A 16,123-nucleotide genomic window follows, 5' to 3' on the forward strand; every position below is an offset into this window, starting at 1 on the left:
AAAAACTCCGAAGAAGAGGAAAGAAAGACAAATCAATGACGATGATCTGGCAGAGAACAAACAAAACCAGTGGGTATTTATACACTGCGGAAAATTAACTAAACAAGGAGCAGGTGGAGCAATCAGCAAAAAGACCAGGTGTGTACTGAACAGGCGGTAAGACGTGAGACCAAAACACACGAATCAACAGAAAACCAAGCAGCAGAAATAAAACTAAAGCAAAACTCATAAACCATGACAGAAAAAGAAATCTGCCTCATCTTTTGTCAAGAAAACCACCTACTTTTTTTTTTTTGTCTGAGTTTGACTTCATTAATGTAGCAAAATGTGATTGGAATTATACATACTATTATATATATATATATATATGTATATATATATATATTTTTATTTCACTTCACTTTGCCTAGAATGTCTCCATCATGGAACAGGTAGTAGTTTTTGTCATCTTAAAGGCTTGCTGTGTAATTTTACAACCTTGATACTCTGCATATTGGACATGTTTTATGGCACAGTGACATCTATTATATGCATTTCTGGAGCCATACCTGCCCAGCAGCGCCCTGAGGCTAAGTAACCGCACTACCGAACCGAACTTTTTCTTCTGGGACAACTTTTTCCTTAACGTCACAGCTGAGTCATACACTAGCAAACAGATATTAACAGACTGGCCATTTTGAACACACACCATGGATGATTTAGCTTAGAAATGCAAAGATTATCATTTAGCATGATCGGAGGAAGAAGGGAAAAGAAAGAAAGAAAGGGACAGAGCAAGAGATAAGACGAGTCAAGATAAGACTGTCTTACTGGCCGGAGAGAGCTCACGGTACAGGTTGAATGTAAGATGGATGCCCTCGATGTGGGGCGTGTTACTGAGAAAATCTGCAAACGTTCTGTAGCTCATCTTTAAACGACTTTAGTTTATCCATACACTGCTAGTAAAAACGTTGTGGTTGATGGAGCATCTCTGGCAGCATCCCATCGTCACTGCGTTTGCTGTGAAGTGCTTCGGCAAAACTTTGTCAAAAAGAAGGGGGAACTTCCAAAATTTCATTTCTGATGTGTGAGCAGTGTGAAAGTGTGAGCAGAGGTGCATCCTGACACTAAGCATGGAACTGATGTCAAGATGGTCAAAGTGAGATAAAAGATTACAAGTTTGCATGTTACAGTCGAGGCTCTAAATTAGCACGCGTCAAATGTGGGCTGGAATTCATTTTGGTAAAGTCGAATCTTGTCAAATACCATCCACCATTTCTGTGGTGGCATTCCTGTGCATGTCAGAGCAGAACGAAAGAGAATCTTACAATTTTCCCCACAATGTCAAGGAAATCTAGGAGAAATTGTACTGTTGTTGACTGTTCAAATAGTAGTGGAAATATTCAATTGTGGAGGGAAGAAAATGCAACAAACATGGATCGTTATCTTATAAAGACTGTGCCTGCCCTAATTTTGGTGAACAGATGTCTATCCAACACTAAATTATGTGTCTATCATAGTAGTGTCTACCATAAAGCTTAACATGGGAAAACAGGTAAGAGACAAGGGGAGTAAATCACGAGTTTGCCAAATAAGATATCCTTACCACTAACTGTGGACAACTGTCTTATCATCATTGGTTCAGGTACCCATGTGACTATATATATATATATATATATATATATATATATATATATATATATATATATATATATATATATATATATATATATATATCACCCCCTTGGCTGCATTCAGTAGCCAAAGTGAGGCACTTTAATAACAACTCCCACTTAATTTATTTAGCCATTTTACAGTGATAGTGAGTCTCAATAAGCCCGAATCAAATTGCACTGTATTTTTGTCTACAGCTCAGACAAATCACCTTCTCATATATCGTATTCAGCCAAGTTAGCCGGTCCATTTGTATTCTGGGTGCGACATCTGGAATCTGCATCCAAATGGGGAATGAAATATTTATGCTGCAAAATGATGGCACTCCTCATTGTCAATTTGCCTGAACACAGAAGTGCATTAGGAGGTAGGCACATTCCTGGCCAGGCGAATCAGAACAGAATTAGCCAATGAGGCGTCAGAAAAGGAGCGACGGGGGTGGGGGGGATATCAAGGTAGAGAGAGATCACCTCTGGACGGCCTCAGGCTACAGAGACTGCAGACATAGCCAACAACCTGAAATCTCACACAAAAACCTTCAAGTAGCTTTAAATGTCAGAGCCCTTTCAAGCAAATACCAGCATTTAAGAATGAAAGGCTCTTTTGTATCATTATTCAAATATTATGTATATTTGTTGTGATGTAAATCCTTTTTTTCTGCATGAATGTGCAAACAATATCAAATTAATTCATAATGCAGCTTGGTTCAATATACATGCAATATATAAGAATAAGCACCTGGAACAGCTGCAATATATCTATGTTATATTCATGTATGGCATAGCTAAATACATTTCTGAATACAATTTTAATGTACTGGGAGAGAGTGATGTAAATTTAAATCATGATGATTCATGCTTACAATGTACATTGTGTAAATGATGTGATTTAAAGGCATTCAGAAAGTGTATTCCAGCTTATAAAACAAAGCAAGGTTAATAGTGTTAATATGAACAGAAACATTTTGCATTCACGTGAAAAAATGTTGAAAAGCTCTGGTTTTCTGATATAATGACTTGATTTTACAAAAAATACAAATTTCCTCTTTTGTTTTTCTGTATTGAGATAATATTTTTAATTAAAAATTCTTTCTTTTTTAATTATGGTGGAAAATTTTTTTTTTTTTTTTTTTTTTTTTTTTGCTGTGTTTTTATTAATACAAAAGCACACTTCAGAGTTCCACGAGACGCTCTTAGCCATGTTTTGCTTGCAGGAAGTTAAGACAGCATCATTTTCATAAGACTGAAGTTTAGTATTTTACCTTTGATTAGCTATGTTGGGCTCTTTTACCCCAGACCTACAACTCAACTACGCCGTAAGAAAAGACCAATAACCTTTAGCAATGTTCAGATGTCCTTTACTATATACATTTTTTATAAACATAAACATATTTTTTTATATGTTAAGATAAGATTTCTTTTTATTATGCCCTGATTAGGAAGCTCAGTTATTTACTCAAAAAATGAGTTAGTACTGTCTTGCTCATATGAAATGTGGATTATATTAAGAACATATTTTCCACTAACATATCCATGTTGCATTGTAAAGACTTTGCACATGTTGTTGAAGTTCACATTCCTCACGGTGACATGTTGCAACAGAGCCATCACTCTGTGCAGCCTGCAGGGAATGAAGTGCTACTCTCATTTTAACAAATCTAAAAAAGGGTCACTTCTCACACCACAATTATTCTGAAAGACTGTTTGTCAAGCAGTCTATGTGCTTGTTTAGGGGAAACCTCTGGAAAAGCATTGTGAGCTAAGATGTCCATCACACACTGGGACAAAAATACAATCAAGAGTTTAACATCAAGACAGCAGTGTTTTGAAGATGTGTGATTTACCAGAATTGACCCCATTTAGATATTCTTACTTTGTGCAAAAACAAAATGCCAAAGGGTGCCATTTTCCTCAAATCCTTAAGGATATTAAATAGAAAGTTGTTTAAAAGTAACATTATATAAAAACAGATCTGATCAAGAGTTCAGTTTGGACCAGGAGCAATAAAGTCTGCTCAGAAGAGCTTGATAAACAGTACACTTTGAAGATTGTTTAAAGTCAGTCAGTGTTCAATCCTTACTTTTTTTTTCTTTTTTTTTTTTTTTCAAAATTCAGCAATACGAATAAAGAAAATCTATTTTTTTGTGGATAGGAGCTGCTATCTTATACCTGGGCCTGATGCAGACACATACTACCAGTATGGTATAATCTAGAAGTAGAAAAGCTAGAAATGGGCTTTTTGTGTAAATATGAATTCATATTCTTAACTAAGCAACACTCTGAGCTCAGATGAGCCACTGAGTTGTGTAATACAAAAACCAGTGCAACAAAAACCTTACTAATTCTCTCAGTTTGATTAGTAAGCCATTCACAGTGCTGCTGCCTTCAAAGAGCATGTTTTTAAAGGCTCGTTTTTCACCTGTCACCTCTGAGTGGTCCGAAAGATTACCCCGAACAAGTCACACTGTCCAGAGCTTTCTGGCCCACACCGAACACAGAGGTAAAGCACCGCCTGCCTCTGGAGAAAAACAGCTCATAACTCAAAGATATTGGTGTCCTTGTCAATAAAATCACAAATGAAAAGGATTGGGCCTAAATGAATGTGCCCTGGAGAGGAATATCTTGTCAGGTGAGGCTCGGTGCAGCTTTCTACCTTAGGAATGTGTCAGCGCTGTTATTCCCCACCCATCCCCCTTTCTCTCCCACCAACCCTGCCATTGTGAGGGGAAGGAATGCTTTCCAAAAAGTTGCTTCTTTCAAAGAGAGGGATGTGGGGATACCTTGTTTTTCGTTTGTACTCAAACCGCAAAAAATCTGAAAATATGCTCCCACATTTAAAGGAAGCTTTATAGCTTTAAAAAGCACAAGTATGCAGGCTTACACATTAGTTAACTTGACTGTAGTGTTTATTTTAATAAGCTGTTATCATCTGGTTTATTGGTATGTTTGGGTTAATCATGATCAGGGGGAGCAGATGAAGATATTTTACAAACTGCACATGTATTAGATTATTTATTTATTTATTATTCATATTAGAGCAGAGGATTCTATTTCAAACACATTTATAAGAACTGGTTTAAAGGGCTTATGAAACGCTCTGGTCTAATGAAAAATGTGGTTTACTCTAGAGGGGGAGATGAAGAGGAGCAAATTACAGCAGAGACTCATCAAATAATGAACACAAGACTCTTATTAGATGAATATTACATGAACCTCCTTTATTAGATTTGTAGGTTTTTGCCTCCCCAGGAGTCCTGCTTCAGTGCCTTCAAAGTGGATCTTAGTCTGTTATGTTAATAAGAGATCCATTGTTCTGTTGTTGATTTTGGGGAATAATATTTTTACTTTCATTGCAGTTTACATCTTCTTTTCCTTAATTCCTGGCATTAAAACCATGCCTCGTGGAAAGGTGTGGCAAGTTTTTAGCTCTGGGAAATGGGTGGTCCTTCTCAGGTACTTGTATATTATTGGCTGATGCAGTCCTCTAAAACACCAATACCTGAATCAGGTAGAGAAAAAATTCAGAGAGAAGCCTCAAAGCAACTTGTCAGTTATGCCTTTAGCCCACTTCAAGCCGAGTTTGAGCCTTTCATGCCGTCTGCTGTCACAGTCACTGAAGAAAAGAAGGGATCGTGAGGTGAGTAATTGTCAAGGTAAGGTGTTGTAGATGATTTTGCTGCTAGCTACAATTAAATGTAAAAAGACTTGAGATTAACTGGTTTTAAAAATTTAGTAGAATCAAAAGTGTTTTGGAGTACAAGAGGTTGCAGTTGTAAGAGAAAAAATGATCAAGCCAAAGTACATTAAAACAATGGAAAACTGATTCAGGTGGGGAAAGTGTACAAGGTGTTTCCCCAGGAGCTGGACTCTGAGGTGAGCAGATAGCAGGGCTTGGCCACAGTGGGCTCAAGTGGGCTATGGTGGGGTTGCATCACCGATGACTAAGCAGTCATTGAGCTCAGGCCTGTGACAACGTGCCAGAGCCCAGGTTTTAGACAGCAGCCTGAAGCCCCGTAGCTACGGAGGAGGGCATGCCTGGTCTCGCTCAAGCTCAAACTTCAGCTCAAGAAAAGAAAAAGGGCCAACATCCATTTCCTCCTGCACTCATTGCCACCTCTTCAACCTTGGAGGCTTCCTCATAAATCATGAAGTCCCAGTTGCATAATCAGCACCAGGTTACCGGGTTGGCCTCTATCCATGAAGTTTAACATTAAAAGTAAAGCTTAAGGCTTTTCTTAATGTAACCAGCCGCCCCTGTGATAAAACTCACTGTGTTTCAGTACTTTGAGGCTGTTGTGACTCTGAGTGAAAATCTGTGTATGAAGGATTTTTTATTAACAATATATTTTTCTATCTTTATTTTCAGATGCTGCAGGAATAACCCATGTGTTCTATCCTTCATTCCACCGGAGTCTGTATGTGCGTTTAAACAGATTTCAGTGGTGTGAAGAGTAAAAGACATGGGGATATGACTTCACAAGCCGACCAAAAAGACCAGAAGGCATTCACATGATACGCCAGACATGACACTCAGTTTGTTCTTTGTCTATGTTCTGTGTGAAGAAAACTATACATTTATCATTTTTGCAATATTTCTGTGTGTGAGTTGAACTTGATCTTGTTTGCATGACGGGAAAATTGTATATTTTTATTAATAAGAAATGCAATGTAATATGAATTGATTCCTTGACCTTGTGCCCTGTGTTTCTCTTTTGTAAAAGTGCACTACATCAAATCATTACCGATTCATTATACCACCCACACCTAAGTTTCTGTGTTTCTCAGCCCCAGAGCATGCTTTTTTCTTTTCTTTTCTTTCTTTATTTATTTTTCATTAGCCAACACGGAGAATATCTGACTCTGCCCACACAAACAACCTTTACTTCTTGGCAGATGCAGCTTATTAACAATTTAAAACATTCCCTCACCATAGCCTTCACCAAGAGGCCATTAAACATGTTTCTCTCAGCTACGCAGCTGCATCACCACAACTACCCACACAATTCTCTCCATGAAAAGCAAAACCAACCATAAAAGTCTTTACTTTGCTATACCTTATTGTTTTTTAATACGTGTGATATAGATGTCATTTCTAATCTAGTCCTTTTGGTTTTATCAAATATGTGAAGTATATAAACTAAGTATGATTTACTCAAACCTGTTCTAAATCTAGCTTATAAACAGAATTTTAAATATAATTGAGCATTTCACCCAGAAGGTTGTGAACATGCTGCTTTACTGAAATTTGATCCCATCAGAGACTTTTTAAAATGTGAAATCATAATAAAACAATAGAGCAAAGCAGCAAACTCTCAGTCCATGGTTATATTTAACCACATGGATTTGAATCCACCCTTTCTTCTCAGTTTTTTATAGTTTCTTCAATATTATTTCATTATTCCACTTAACTTCAGATTTTAGGTGAATTGCAATAGACATTGGATGGTTTCTGTATTGGCCTTTTAATAGACCTGCGACCTGTCCTGTCACCTAGTAACTCCCAGGATCGGCTCCAGCTCCCCCGGAACCCTCAGTTAGAGTAAGGGGTATAAAAAATGAATAGATATATACTGGAATAAAAAGATTTTAAATGAACTGAACTTTGAACTAGATTAAAATTGAAATGGTGAACTCTTGATTGTGAAGTATTCATTTTAACTTGTGAGAACTGAACTTCAAACTAGTTCATAAGAAAACAACAAGATGGAGGCTGAATTAGCCATCATTGGGAGGCTCCAAAGTGTGTAAATCTGCCAACGTTGGGTTTTGTGGCTTTGAAAGATCTCGGGTTTGAGCAAACTTCAGGTGTGCTGGTAATTTGTTCCAGATTTGAGGAGCACAAAAAATAAATGCAGATTCTCTTTGTTCAGTTTCAACTCTTAGGATGGAAATTAACTTGACCCAGATGATCTCTATAGTCTTGGTGGTTTACAAGACATCATCAGATCAGATATATATTTTTGCTTAGCGCCATTCGGTGCCTTATAAAGATGAAAAGACTAAGCTTTTGGTGGATGGATGGTGGATTCCTGAAGCCCTGAACTGTCGACCATAAATCTGCTGATTGCAGGATCTTCCAGAACTGTGTTACGTGTAAAGGCAATTAATTTTTTTCTATAATTTATTCCATTTGTATGTTATTTCCTAAATACAGAGAAGTGAATTGGTCAAGAAATTGAAAGTAATTTTCTTTACATTTTTCAAATGAATAAACAAATAAAAGATTCAAGGTTTTGGTGACACTTTAAAAAACTGACAACCTTCCTGGAATGGGTTCATAAATACAATTTGTAAAATGTATATTTATATTTAAAATTTAATAATAAAAAAAAGATCCATTCATAATGATGTTAGTATCCATGGTGATGAGCTATTAAAGAGAATCAAGCATTTTAACCAATTCTAGGTGTCAGTTTTAAAAGTAAACCATCCTGATTGTAAACAGCACACTGAGCTACAACAGCTGACATGAAAGAGTGGAAAGTTTGTTTCTTATTCATCTTTCTGCCACAGAGTTTGGCTCTCAGACAGGACACAGGTGAGGGCGTTACACTCAGTGTTTTAGAAATTTTGGATCAGGCTGTCCTCTGTAGTAAAAAGTACGTAATTCCCTTTCTGGTCTTTGCAGCTGAGTAGAGTAATAGGACAGCTTCTCACCACACATGCAGCACTTCCTAATTAAAAGCACAAGCATTGTGCAAAAAATGCTTTGTTGTGTCAGGAGCATGCTTCATTAGGTAATATTAACTGTGCACTGAACGGTATGGTCACAGCTTCATGTGACAGCGAAGCGTACAAGTTGTGGTTCCACTGCCTTTCAGCTAAAGTGGTGTTCTCCCTGTGTGCCTTAATTAGTTTGTGTTGTTGCTTCTTAGTGGCAGTAGACATTGATGTGCACCAGCTGGAGCGTCTGGTGGAACTGCTGACATCCAAGGAATGTGAGGACCTCCTGTTTGCCCTGTCTCACCCAGAGGAAAACATCTTCCAGCATCTTGATCGCCTCTCACCAGAAAAAAATCAACTGGATCTGAAAGTTCGGTTCAAGAGAGATGCATCTTCTGCTGCAGGTGTGTTCTCATTGCACATCTGAGGCCATCGGCTTCATATAAACCACAACATGGTCCAGTTATGTTGGGTTTTAAGGTATCTAGTATTTGGTTCAAGTTATAGGTCAGTTTTTTTGTTGTTTGTTTTCATTACAAAATGCTGATTCAGGTAATGAATAGATTAATCATTTTTAATACACAATTATTCATTTGGATGTTCCCTTGAAACAACTATAAGACTGAGTGTTCAGAGAGAACATTTTACTAATAGTGGAAGAAGTATTTGAATCTTTTTCTAATATAATATTCCCAATTTATCAGTGTAAAAATTCCCAATTCCAAGGAAAAGTCCTGCACAAAACAATTTATGGAATTAATTGGTTTAATGTACTGTAGTTAAAGCATTAAGGTAAAGTGGTTTAGTCCTTCTTGGGTCTATTACTCATTTAAAAAGAACTTTTAAAAAAAGAACTGGTGTGTATGATGTTTATAAGTTGACCAGAAGTTATGTCTCATTCTGTTTTTCTGAGAGGGGGAGGAGCTGGACATTTAAAAAGGATTTAATTATCTTGGGATTTTGTAGGACTCAATATCATACAAGTTTTACAAAAAATGTCAAAACAGTTTCATTTAAAGATGCACTATGTAACATTCAAACATTAAAGCCCCACGTTCCTGACTCATTTGATGGCACAGTGACATTTATCATGTGCATTTATAGAGTGGTCGCTACCCTGAAGCGGTGGCACTTTATTTGTGGTGCCCGCTACTGTATTTCACTGGTTTGAGGCGGTACAGTATGGCTTAATTCCGGTTAGAGAATTAGGACTGGAGAAGGAGGCCTTTAAGATTCTTTATTGAACATGCTGGGGTTTATAGCTGAATATGTGTTGTGTGGGTTCATGTGGTCGTGTGTGTTCGTGTGATGTTTCCGTGGCTGTAATGACAAACAGAGTAAACAATAATGAATATGTGTACATAGTTGTTTTAAACAATTACAATAAACAGGTAAGTATTTAGCAGTCATATGTAAACACACAGACATATGGTATATGCAACAATACTGCTGTTCGGCTACATAAAGCGTATCAAGAGCACAAAACAATAAAGAGCACAAATATAAATTGGCTCGGCAAGTATATGAGGTCTACTATGCGGCGACCGAAACACGTGCAAAAACGTAGCAATAAACACATTATAATTAGCAAATACAACAGCATAATATAAGTAGAGCACACTCGGGAACATATCACTCACTTTATCGTCCTTTACGCACGGAAAACATGTTCATTCGGCTTTAATGCTCCGCTCCGCTGAAGCACCGAGCTGTCATGCACGCACCGCGTGCTCACGTGGGGGAGAAAGGAAAAAGGAGCTGGCGGTATGGAGCAACAGAAAGCCGGTCGCTGGCGGGCGCCTTCTGCTTGGCTTTCTTACACTACCCAGCAGCTTCTCGAGGCTGAGAAACTTCACAACTTTTTCTGCCGGGACAACACATAACGTTTTGCTTTGCGCACTGTGTCACATGCTAGCAAACAGATATATCTTAGAAAATCTGTAAAAGTTCTGTAGTGCGTCTTTAATTTACAGAACTTTAAATAAATAAAGTCACTTTGGACAATCAGTGTTGCCATTCTGTGTTTTCTTTGCCCATATCAAATATTTTATCACCAGTTGTTTATAGAGCAAATCTTAAAATGATAGAATCACTCTTCAACAAAGCTTTAAAAGTACTTGAATCTGAAAATCTGAAATTAGCTTGTTGTATATATATGTTCCTCCTTTAAATGATTTTTTTTTTTTTTTTGGAGACCTGACTGTGGTACCAGGACCACCACGAGAGCGGACCTTGTGGTACCATCAGAGCGCATACGGCATCAGACAGGCTGCGCTATCAGCGAAAGGAAGTAAATTTGCCATGTTTATGTTGTGTGTTTTCTTTCTATTTTTTGCTTTATCTCTTCATGTATAGTCTTGTTTCTGTTATCTTCTCACCTGCCTTGGGACTACAGATGGAAACAAGCATTCTTTGCTATAATCCAACCTGTTTACATCATGCTTTCTTTTACTGATGTTCATCAACCTGCGCTGTCCCAATAAAATAAAATAAAATAAATAAGACATACTTTGGCATGAATATTTGGAAGAAGAAAGGATACATTTCTAATAGAAATATCTATTTTCATTTACTGGATTTTTTTTAACACCAATAAGACCATTTGATCAGTTTTGAGAGAAGAACCATTCAAATATTTTTACACTAATGGTTCAGTCTTCAGCAATTTCTGTAGATAACATCGGCTAGAAAATAACTCATCCCATGACTTATGAATTAAAATATACATCAAAATTGAAGTAAAGTGAGTCTTTGGTCTTATATAAATAGTTACTTTCCACCACTTGATTTTACAAATAAGCTTATGAAAGGGTTCTTTTGATTTCCAACTTCTTAGACTCCTACTGTGATGCTTCACAGCAGGGAGCATCTTTTTCAGGAAAACTGCAGATTTTGTCACCCCATCAATTTATAGCCAGTGTGGTAACCAGGAAGTGTGTTTTCAGCACCCAATAACTCTAATGTACATCTGGAGTTGAGAAAATGTGAAAAAAAAAAACCTTTGAGAGTTATAGAAAAGCAAACGACAAGCTGTAAGGAGGTAAAACTCCCCACCAGGAAACCTGTCTGTTTCTCACATGTCCAACTCCGTTTGTGGAGTTTGTGGCAGCGAGCTGGCAGTCAGACTTGTCTATCTGAAGCCCATATGTTTTGTGTTTGCTAGATGGTGAGACTCAGTGCCGAACAGCCCTGACAGACTGGCTGCTGAAGTACGGTGAGAGGACATACTACGACAAGCTTTCTCGCGCCTTGCAGCACATCGGCAGAACAGACATCGCTGTTGGTGAGAAGTAAACGGAGGCAGAAAGAACACATGTTTCCAGAAAAGCATTTTCTGCGATGCTACCAACGGGACTGTTTTTTAAAATCAAAAAAAAGCTTGGCCTTTATGTGATTGCTTGTTGATAGCAGCAAATCCCTGGGTGTACACTTCTCAACATGTCCCTCGACTCGAAGAAATTGGAACAAAGCCTCATTTGGCGTAACTGCAGCATATTTTCAAAACTGGTTTATTTCAGTCAGGTCGGCCTCCTCGAGATTTTAACAACAGTTGCATAATTGCTTCATTACTTTGAGATTCATTTTAATTGGGACTTCAAAAATGGCATAGTTTACACACTTCCAGTTTCTGGCATGTGTTGCAGTCCGGTGTGCATGCAACTCCACAGCTGAGTGGCGTTTGGGTAGAAGGAGGTGTAAATGATCTGACAGAGGACTCAGTGGAGCTGACACCAGCCAGAGAACAAACCATCTGTTCCTTTAATCAGCAGCTTTGGAGTTTAAAAAAAAGGGAAAAGGGAAAAGGAAATAAATACAAAACAAGGAAAGGATGATGAGTTGTCAGACAAGAGTCGGGCGAGAGAGATGATAGTAGTTCTGATGGAGAATACTGTGATGCAGAATATAGCAATTATGGAACGCTTCATTGCAGTTCTGAGGCGATCAACTCATATTTATTAACTTGAGAAGTTTGTTTTGCTAACAGAACTTGCTATCCTGCTAGAATTTATTATGTGCAGGACAAGACGTGAACTTTTAAATCAGAGTTAACATCATAGGACAGAATACTTTATATAGACATTAAACATGTTTACTGCTTTTGTTTCCACAGAAATGGGGAAGAACATCAACCAGGATAAAGCCTTGAGCTTGAAACGCTACGTTGAGGATTATCACAAATTTGTCAAGTCTTTAAACATCCCATCTGTGAAGGCAGACACAAAACCCCACCAGCATGCACATCAGAGGGTCAGAACTAAAAAGGGTGAGATCATTCATCCCGGTGCCTGAAAGAGATGTTTTTTAGATTGATAACATCACAAAACAGAAATAGTGACAGAGAGCTCAGCATGTGTGTCCACGTCTGAGTTCCAGTATCTCTAGCGATCAATGCCAAGAAGAGATTTTTTTTGGGGTTATACCTCTGGAGATTGTCTGAATGACAAATGATATAATGTTTCACTCAACCCTGAATCTATTAAGCGTTTAGATGAGATTCTGGATAAGATGTGGTTGCCGTGGGCACACTTCCAACTCATTACTTCTCAGCATCAACACTCTCACCATACAAAGAATATTTCCCACGACAGCTAGAGATTCAAAAATGTAATTATCACCTGTCCGTTTATTTTCTCTCCTGGGAGTTTCCTTCAGGTTAAAACTTGACAAAAAATGCCCCTTTAGGTCTTTGAGGAGGTAAATGTGTCTGTCCTGTGTGTGCTGTTTGTTAGTGAGGGATCTGACGTGGTCTGACCTGGATCTGATTGTGGAGCGGGCTCCCATCCCTGTGTACCCAAGAGGGCCTTTGGAAATGGCACTGCCATTTTTGTGTGGCATCCTGCTGGGCTTTGGAGGCACCTTGCTTGCAGGGGTGTCTTTACTTTTCATCATCTACATTTCTCAAAGAAGGCCTACAAGACAACTATAAAGTGTTACATGTTAGATGAAGTATTTTAATGATCTATAAAGGTGTAAACATTAAACAGACATAAAATAAGCACAACACACCTGATCATTTTTGCTTTTATTCTTTTTTTGTTTAGATAAAGTCTCTGTTGGCCATATAATCACAAGAACACACAGAAACTCTGTATTGATTCCACTGCTGACTACAACAAACACAATTAAAAGAATGTCCTTTCGGATAAATAATTATCCTTACTGTTTATTTCTAGACTAGTAGGGACTATTGTCTTGCCAGTGGCTAGATGACTAGTGGTGTGACAGATGCACTGGAACCCAGCCCTCACACCAAAGGTTGTTCCGGTGTTACTCTGATAGTCATGCCACTTTCCATTTCCCCTCCAAGAGACGGCAATGTGCCCGTCTGGCATCGAAGAACAACTAATTATCCAGCCTGGCGCCTGCTTCCCCCGGAGCCTGCCGATACCTCCACAGGCAATCCAAAAGACTAATAACAATGACAATGCTAGCAGACAATGAAGCACACTCGGTTGTGATGGCAGCGTCTGCTGGGTGAAAGACGCCAAACAGAAAACATAGGGCTATATTTTTTAATGTAAAAAGGGGAAGTGGAAATAAGTTGATCTATGACACGCTACAGTGAAATGGGTCCAGAAATTGGCATTAAAAACCAAACAAAATGGAAAAAAGTCTATATTAAAAAATTCAAATTGACTTTGTTGCCTTCTATAAGCTTTAATTAAGAAAATCTTTATCTTACAACCAGATTATTTTCACATCCTCTGCTGAGACAAGCAGATTCATAATGGCAAGACAGAAAACAAGCTCATGGCTCATGGAGTACTTTCTGGCTTCTAGTTCCCAGTTTCTTTTACACCATCCCTACTTTCTTCGTCATAATTGAGCTAATTACTTCATTATACAAATCTGGCCTAATGTGCTTCAGGAAGCCGACTGCTTGGATTAACAGTGGCACTGAGCAGCAATTACTGTCTATTAGTTCATAAATCAACATTTAAACAAATTACAGTGCCAAGAAGAACTGCCTGAGCGAAGCTGTGAAGGACCAAAAGGAAAAGTTTACAATTTTTACTTCCAATTACCTAAATTATGCTACAACTCTACAAAACATTGCACATTTGTATGGAAATCTTTCATTTTTTTATTTTTGTTCCTTGACAGTGTTATACTGACAATCATTAAAAAAAATTACTTGATTTGGATTTCTAAAAAGAACATCTTTTACATTTCTGTTGCATAAACCCAGTGGCATGAAACAATGGCATTTGTATTTACAAAACTTGGTGTTTCATCTCCATCACTAAGCTCTCCACAACAGAAACATCCTCTGTCCCTCAGTTTCCCCCGCTGGCTGTTAGGATCCTGCAGGTGCTGACTGTGACAGGTTCACCTGCTGTGGGCTTGCTCGTATTTCTGAAAGCAGTGGAGAGGAAAGCTGCAGTTCTGTATGCCTGACTGACTCAGAGAAACAACATGCCACATGGGGCTAGCATCATGGTTGTGACACTCTTTTGCAAGGTTCCACCAAGAAGCTTCTCCCAGTGGAAGCAGAAAACTAACACTTCCAGCTTGTTGAGGACACTGGTTCTTAAAGACTTGTAAACCTTGGCTCGTAGATATCATGTGGATCAGTTTAGGACTTGTGTGAAAATGTGATGGTTTGGGTGTTCATGCGGAAATAGGCTAACCTTCAATTACCACTGTATCTACAGAAATATACAGTCTAGTGCACAGTTTCATACTCTACACAGCAGAGTCTGATCTTGCGATTGTCTCTGACCCCATCTTTTTAGATGTCTTTGATTCACAGAAATCTGCAGAATAGACCAGTGCTCCATTCTCATGCAAAGTGTTGAGGTAATCACATGGATGGATGGAGAAAGAATCTGACATGAAATTGACATTTACAACCAAGGCAAAGCCAGTGTATGAGGGTTTGCTTTCCAGGCATATCTATTCTCATGTAAAATAGAATGTGTTTTTTTTTTTTTTTTCTTTATCCTGTTGATTTCTTTGGGGTATTTAATAGTTTGTGGAGCAGCAGCTTATCAAACAGCATTCTCTAAGGAGGACACATCTGTCTCTTGTCACTGGCTCAGCTCAGCATATGGAGCTAAGTGTTTGTCTAGATGAAAATGTAGATGGACTGGATATAATGCGTGCCAAGGGGACGTTCAGACAGCGGTGCTGTGTCCTTGATGTGCTGGGGTGGAGCGTTCTGCACCGGGATCTCTGGGGTGTGCTTAGTGTCACTAAAGGCTTTAACTTCCCCCTCCCTCTATTTGCATCTTCATTCATCTGCAGAGCCACGGAGGTGCTGCAGTCCCCGATCAACCATCCCTCTCCTTTTGCTCAATATATATGGATCACAGGAAACAAGATCACAACACCAGCTTTTTTAAAGTCATTCTTTTTTTTAATCGCCTCTGCTCTGGCTTTCACAACTTTGTCTTTCATGGTTTCCTTGAGGGAATCGGAGACTTCTTCAAAGTTATTTGTGGTGATGAGACAAGAGCGTTTATGAGGGTTTACAGATTAAACCACAGTGCCATCAGGTGGTCAAAAGACTGCATTACAGCAAATAGGCAACATGTAGCGTGCAGAATTTCTTACACAAGTCAACTTATGATCAGTTATCAATGGCAGCATGAAGTCTGATAGAAAATAATTTAATAGTCATTTAGTAAGATAGCGCATTGTGGTTATTGCTTTACCACTAAGAGTGTCACATTGGTTGAAACTAAAGCTGCATTTTGAAAATAATTCCATACAAATAAAATTCATTAAACACAAATCCAATTCATGCACAACTAAAACTTAGATGAAAAAATATAAACCATGTAAGGAAAAATATTAATTTCTAC

General features: G+C 38.3%; 1 protein-coding gene across 1 annotated transcript; it reads left to right on the top strand.

Annotated features, from left to right (window-relative positions):
• Nucleotides 1-7,960: 7,960 nt before the first annotated feature.
• On the top strand, nucleotides 7,961-13,282 carry LOC121651096 (transmembrane and death domain protein 1-like). The gene is made up of 5 exons (XM_042002986.1): nucleotides 7,961-8,190; nucleotides 8,528-8,719; nucleotides 11,479-11,598; nucleotides 12,427-12,579; nucleotides 13,046-13,282. Exons 1-5 carry the CDS (start codon nucleotides 8,121-8,123, stop codon nucleotides 13,240-13,242), a joined length of 732 nt encoding a protein of 243 aa, XP_041858920.1. The 5' UTR covers nucleotides 7,961-8,120; the 3' UTR covers nucleotides 13,243-13,282.
• Nucleotides 13,283-16,123: the final 2,841 nt, after the last annotated feature.

The sequence above is a fragment of the Melanotaenia boesemani genome, chromosome 13, assembly GCF_017639745.1.
Source record: "Melanotaenia boesemani isolate fMelBoe1 chromosome 13, fMelBoe1.pri, whole genome shotgun sequence".
In the NCBI taxonomy this organism is placed as follows: domain Eukaryota; kingdom Metazoa; phylum Chordata; class Actinopteri; order Atheriniformes; family Melanotaeniidae; genus Melanotaenia; species Melanotaenia boesemani.

Bases quoted from the DNA above. Each gene is read 5' to 3' on its own strand.
- LOC121651096 (XM_042002986.1), top strand. From the start codon at position 8,121: ATGAAAGAGTGGAAAGTTTGTTTCTTATTCATCTTTCTGCCACAGAGT. The intron at 8,720-11,478 runs GTGTGTTCTCAT...TGTGTTTGCTAG, and splicing joins AGATGCATCTTCTGCTGCAG to ATGGTGAGACTCAGTGCCGA. The intron at 11,599-12,426 runs GTGAGAAGTAAA...TTGTTTCCACAG, and splicing joins CAGAACAGACATCGCTGTTG to AAATGGGGAAGAACATCAAC.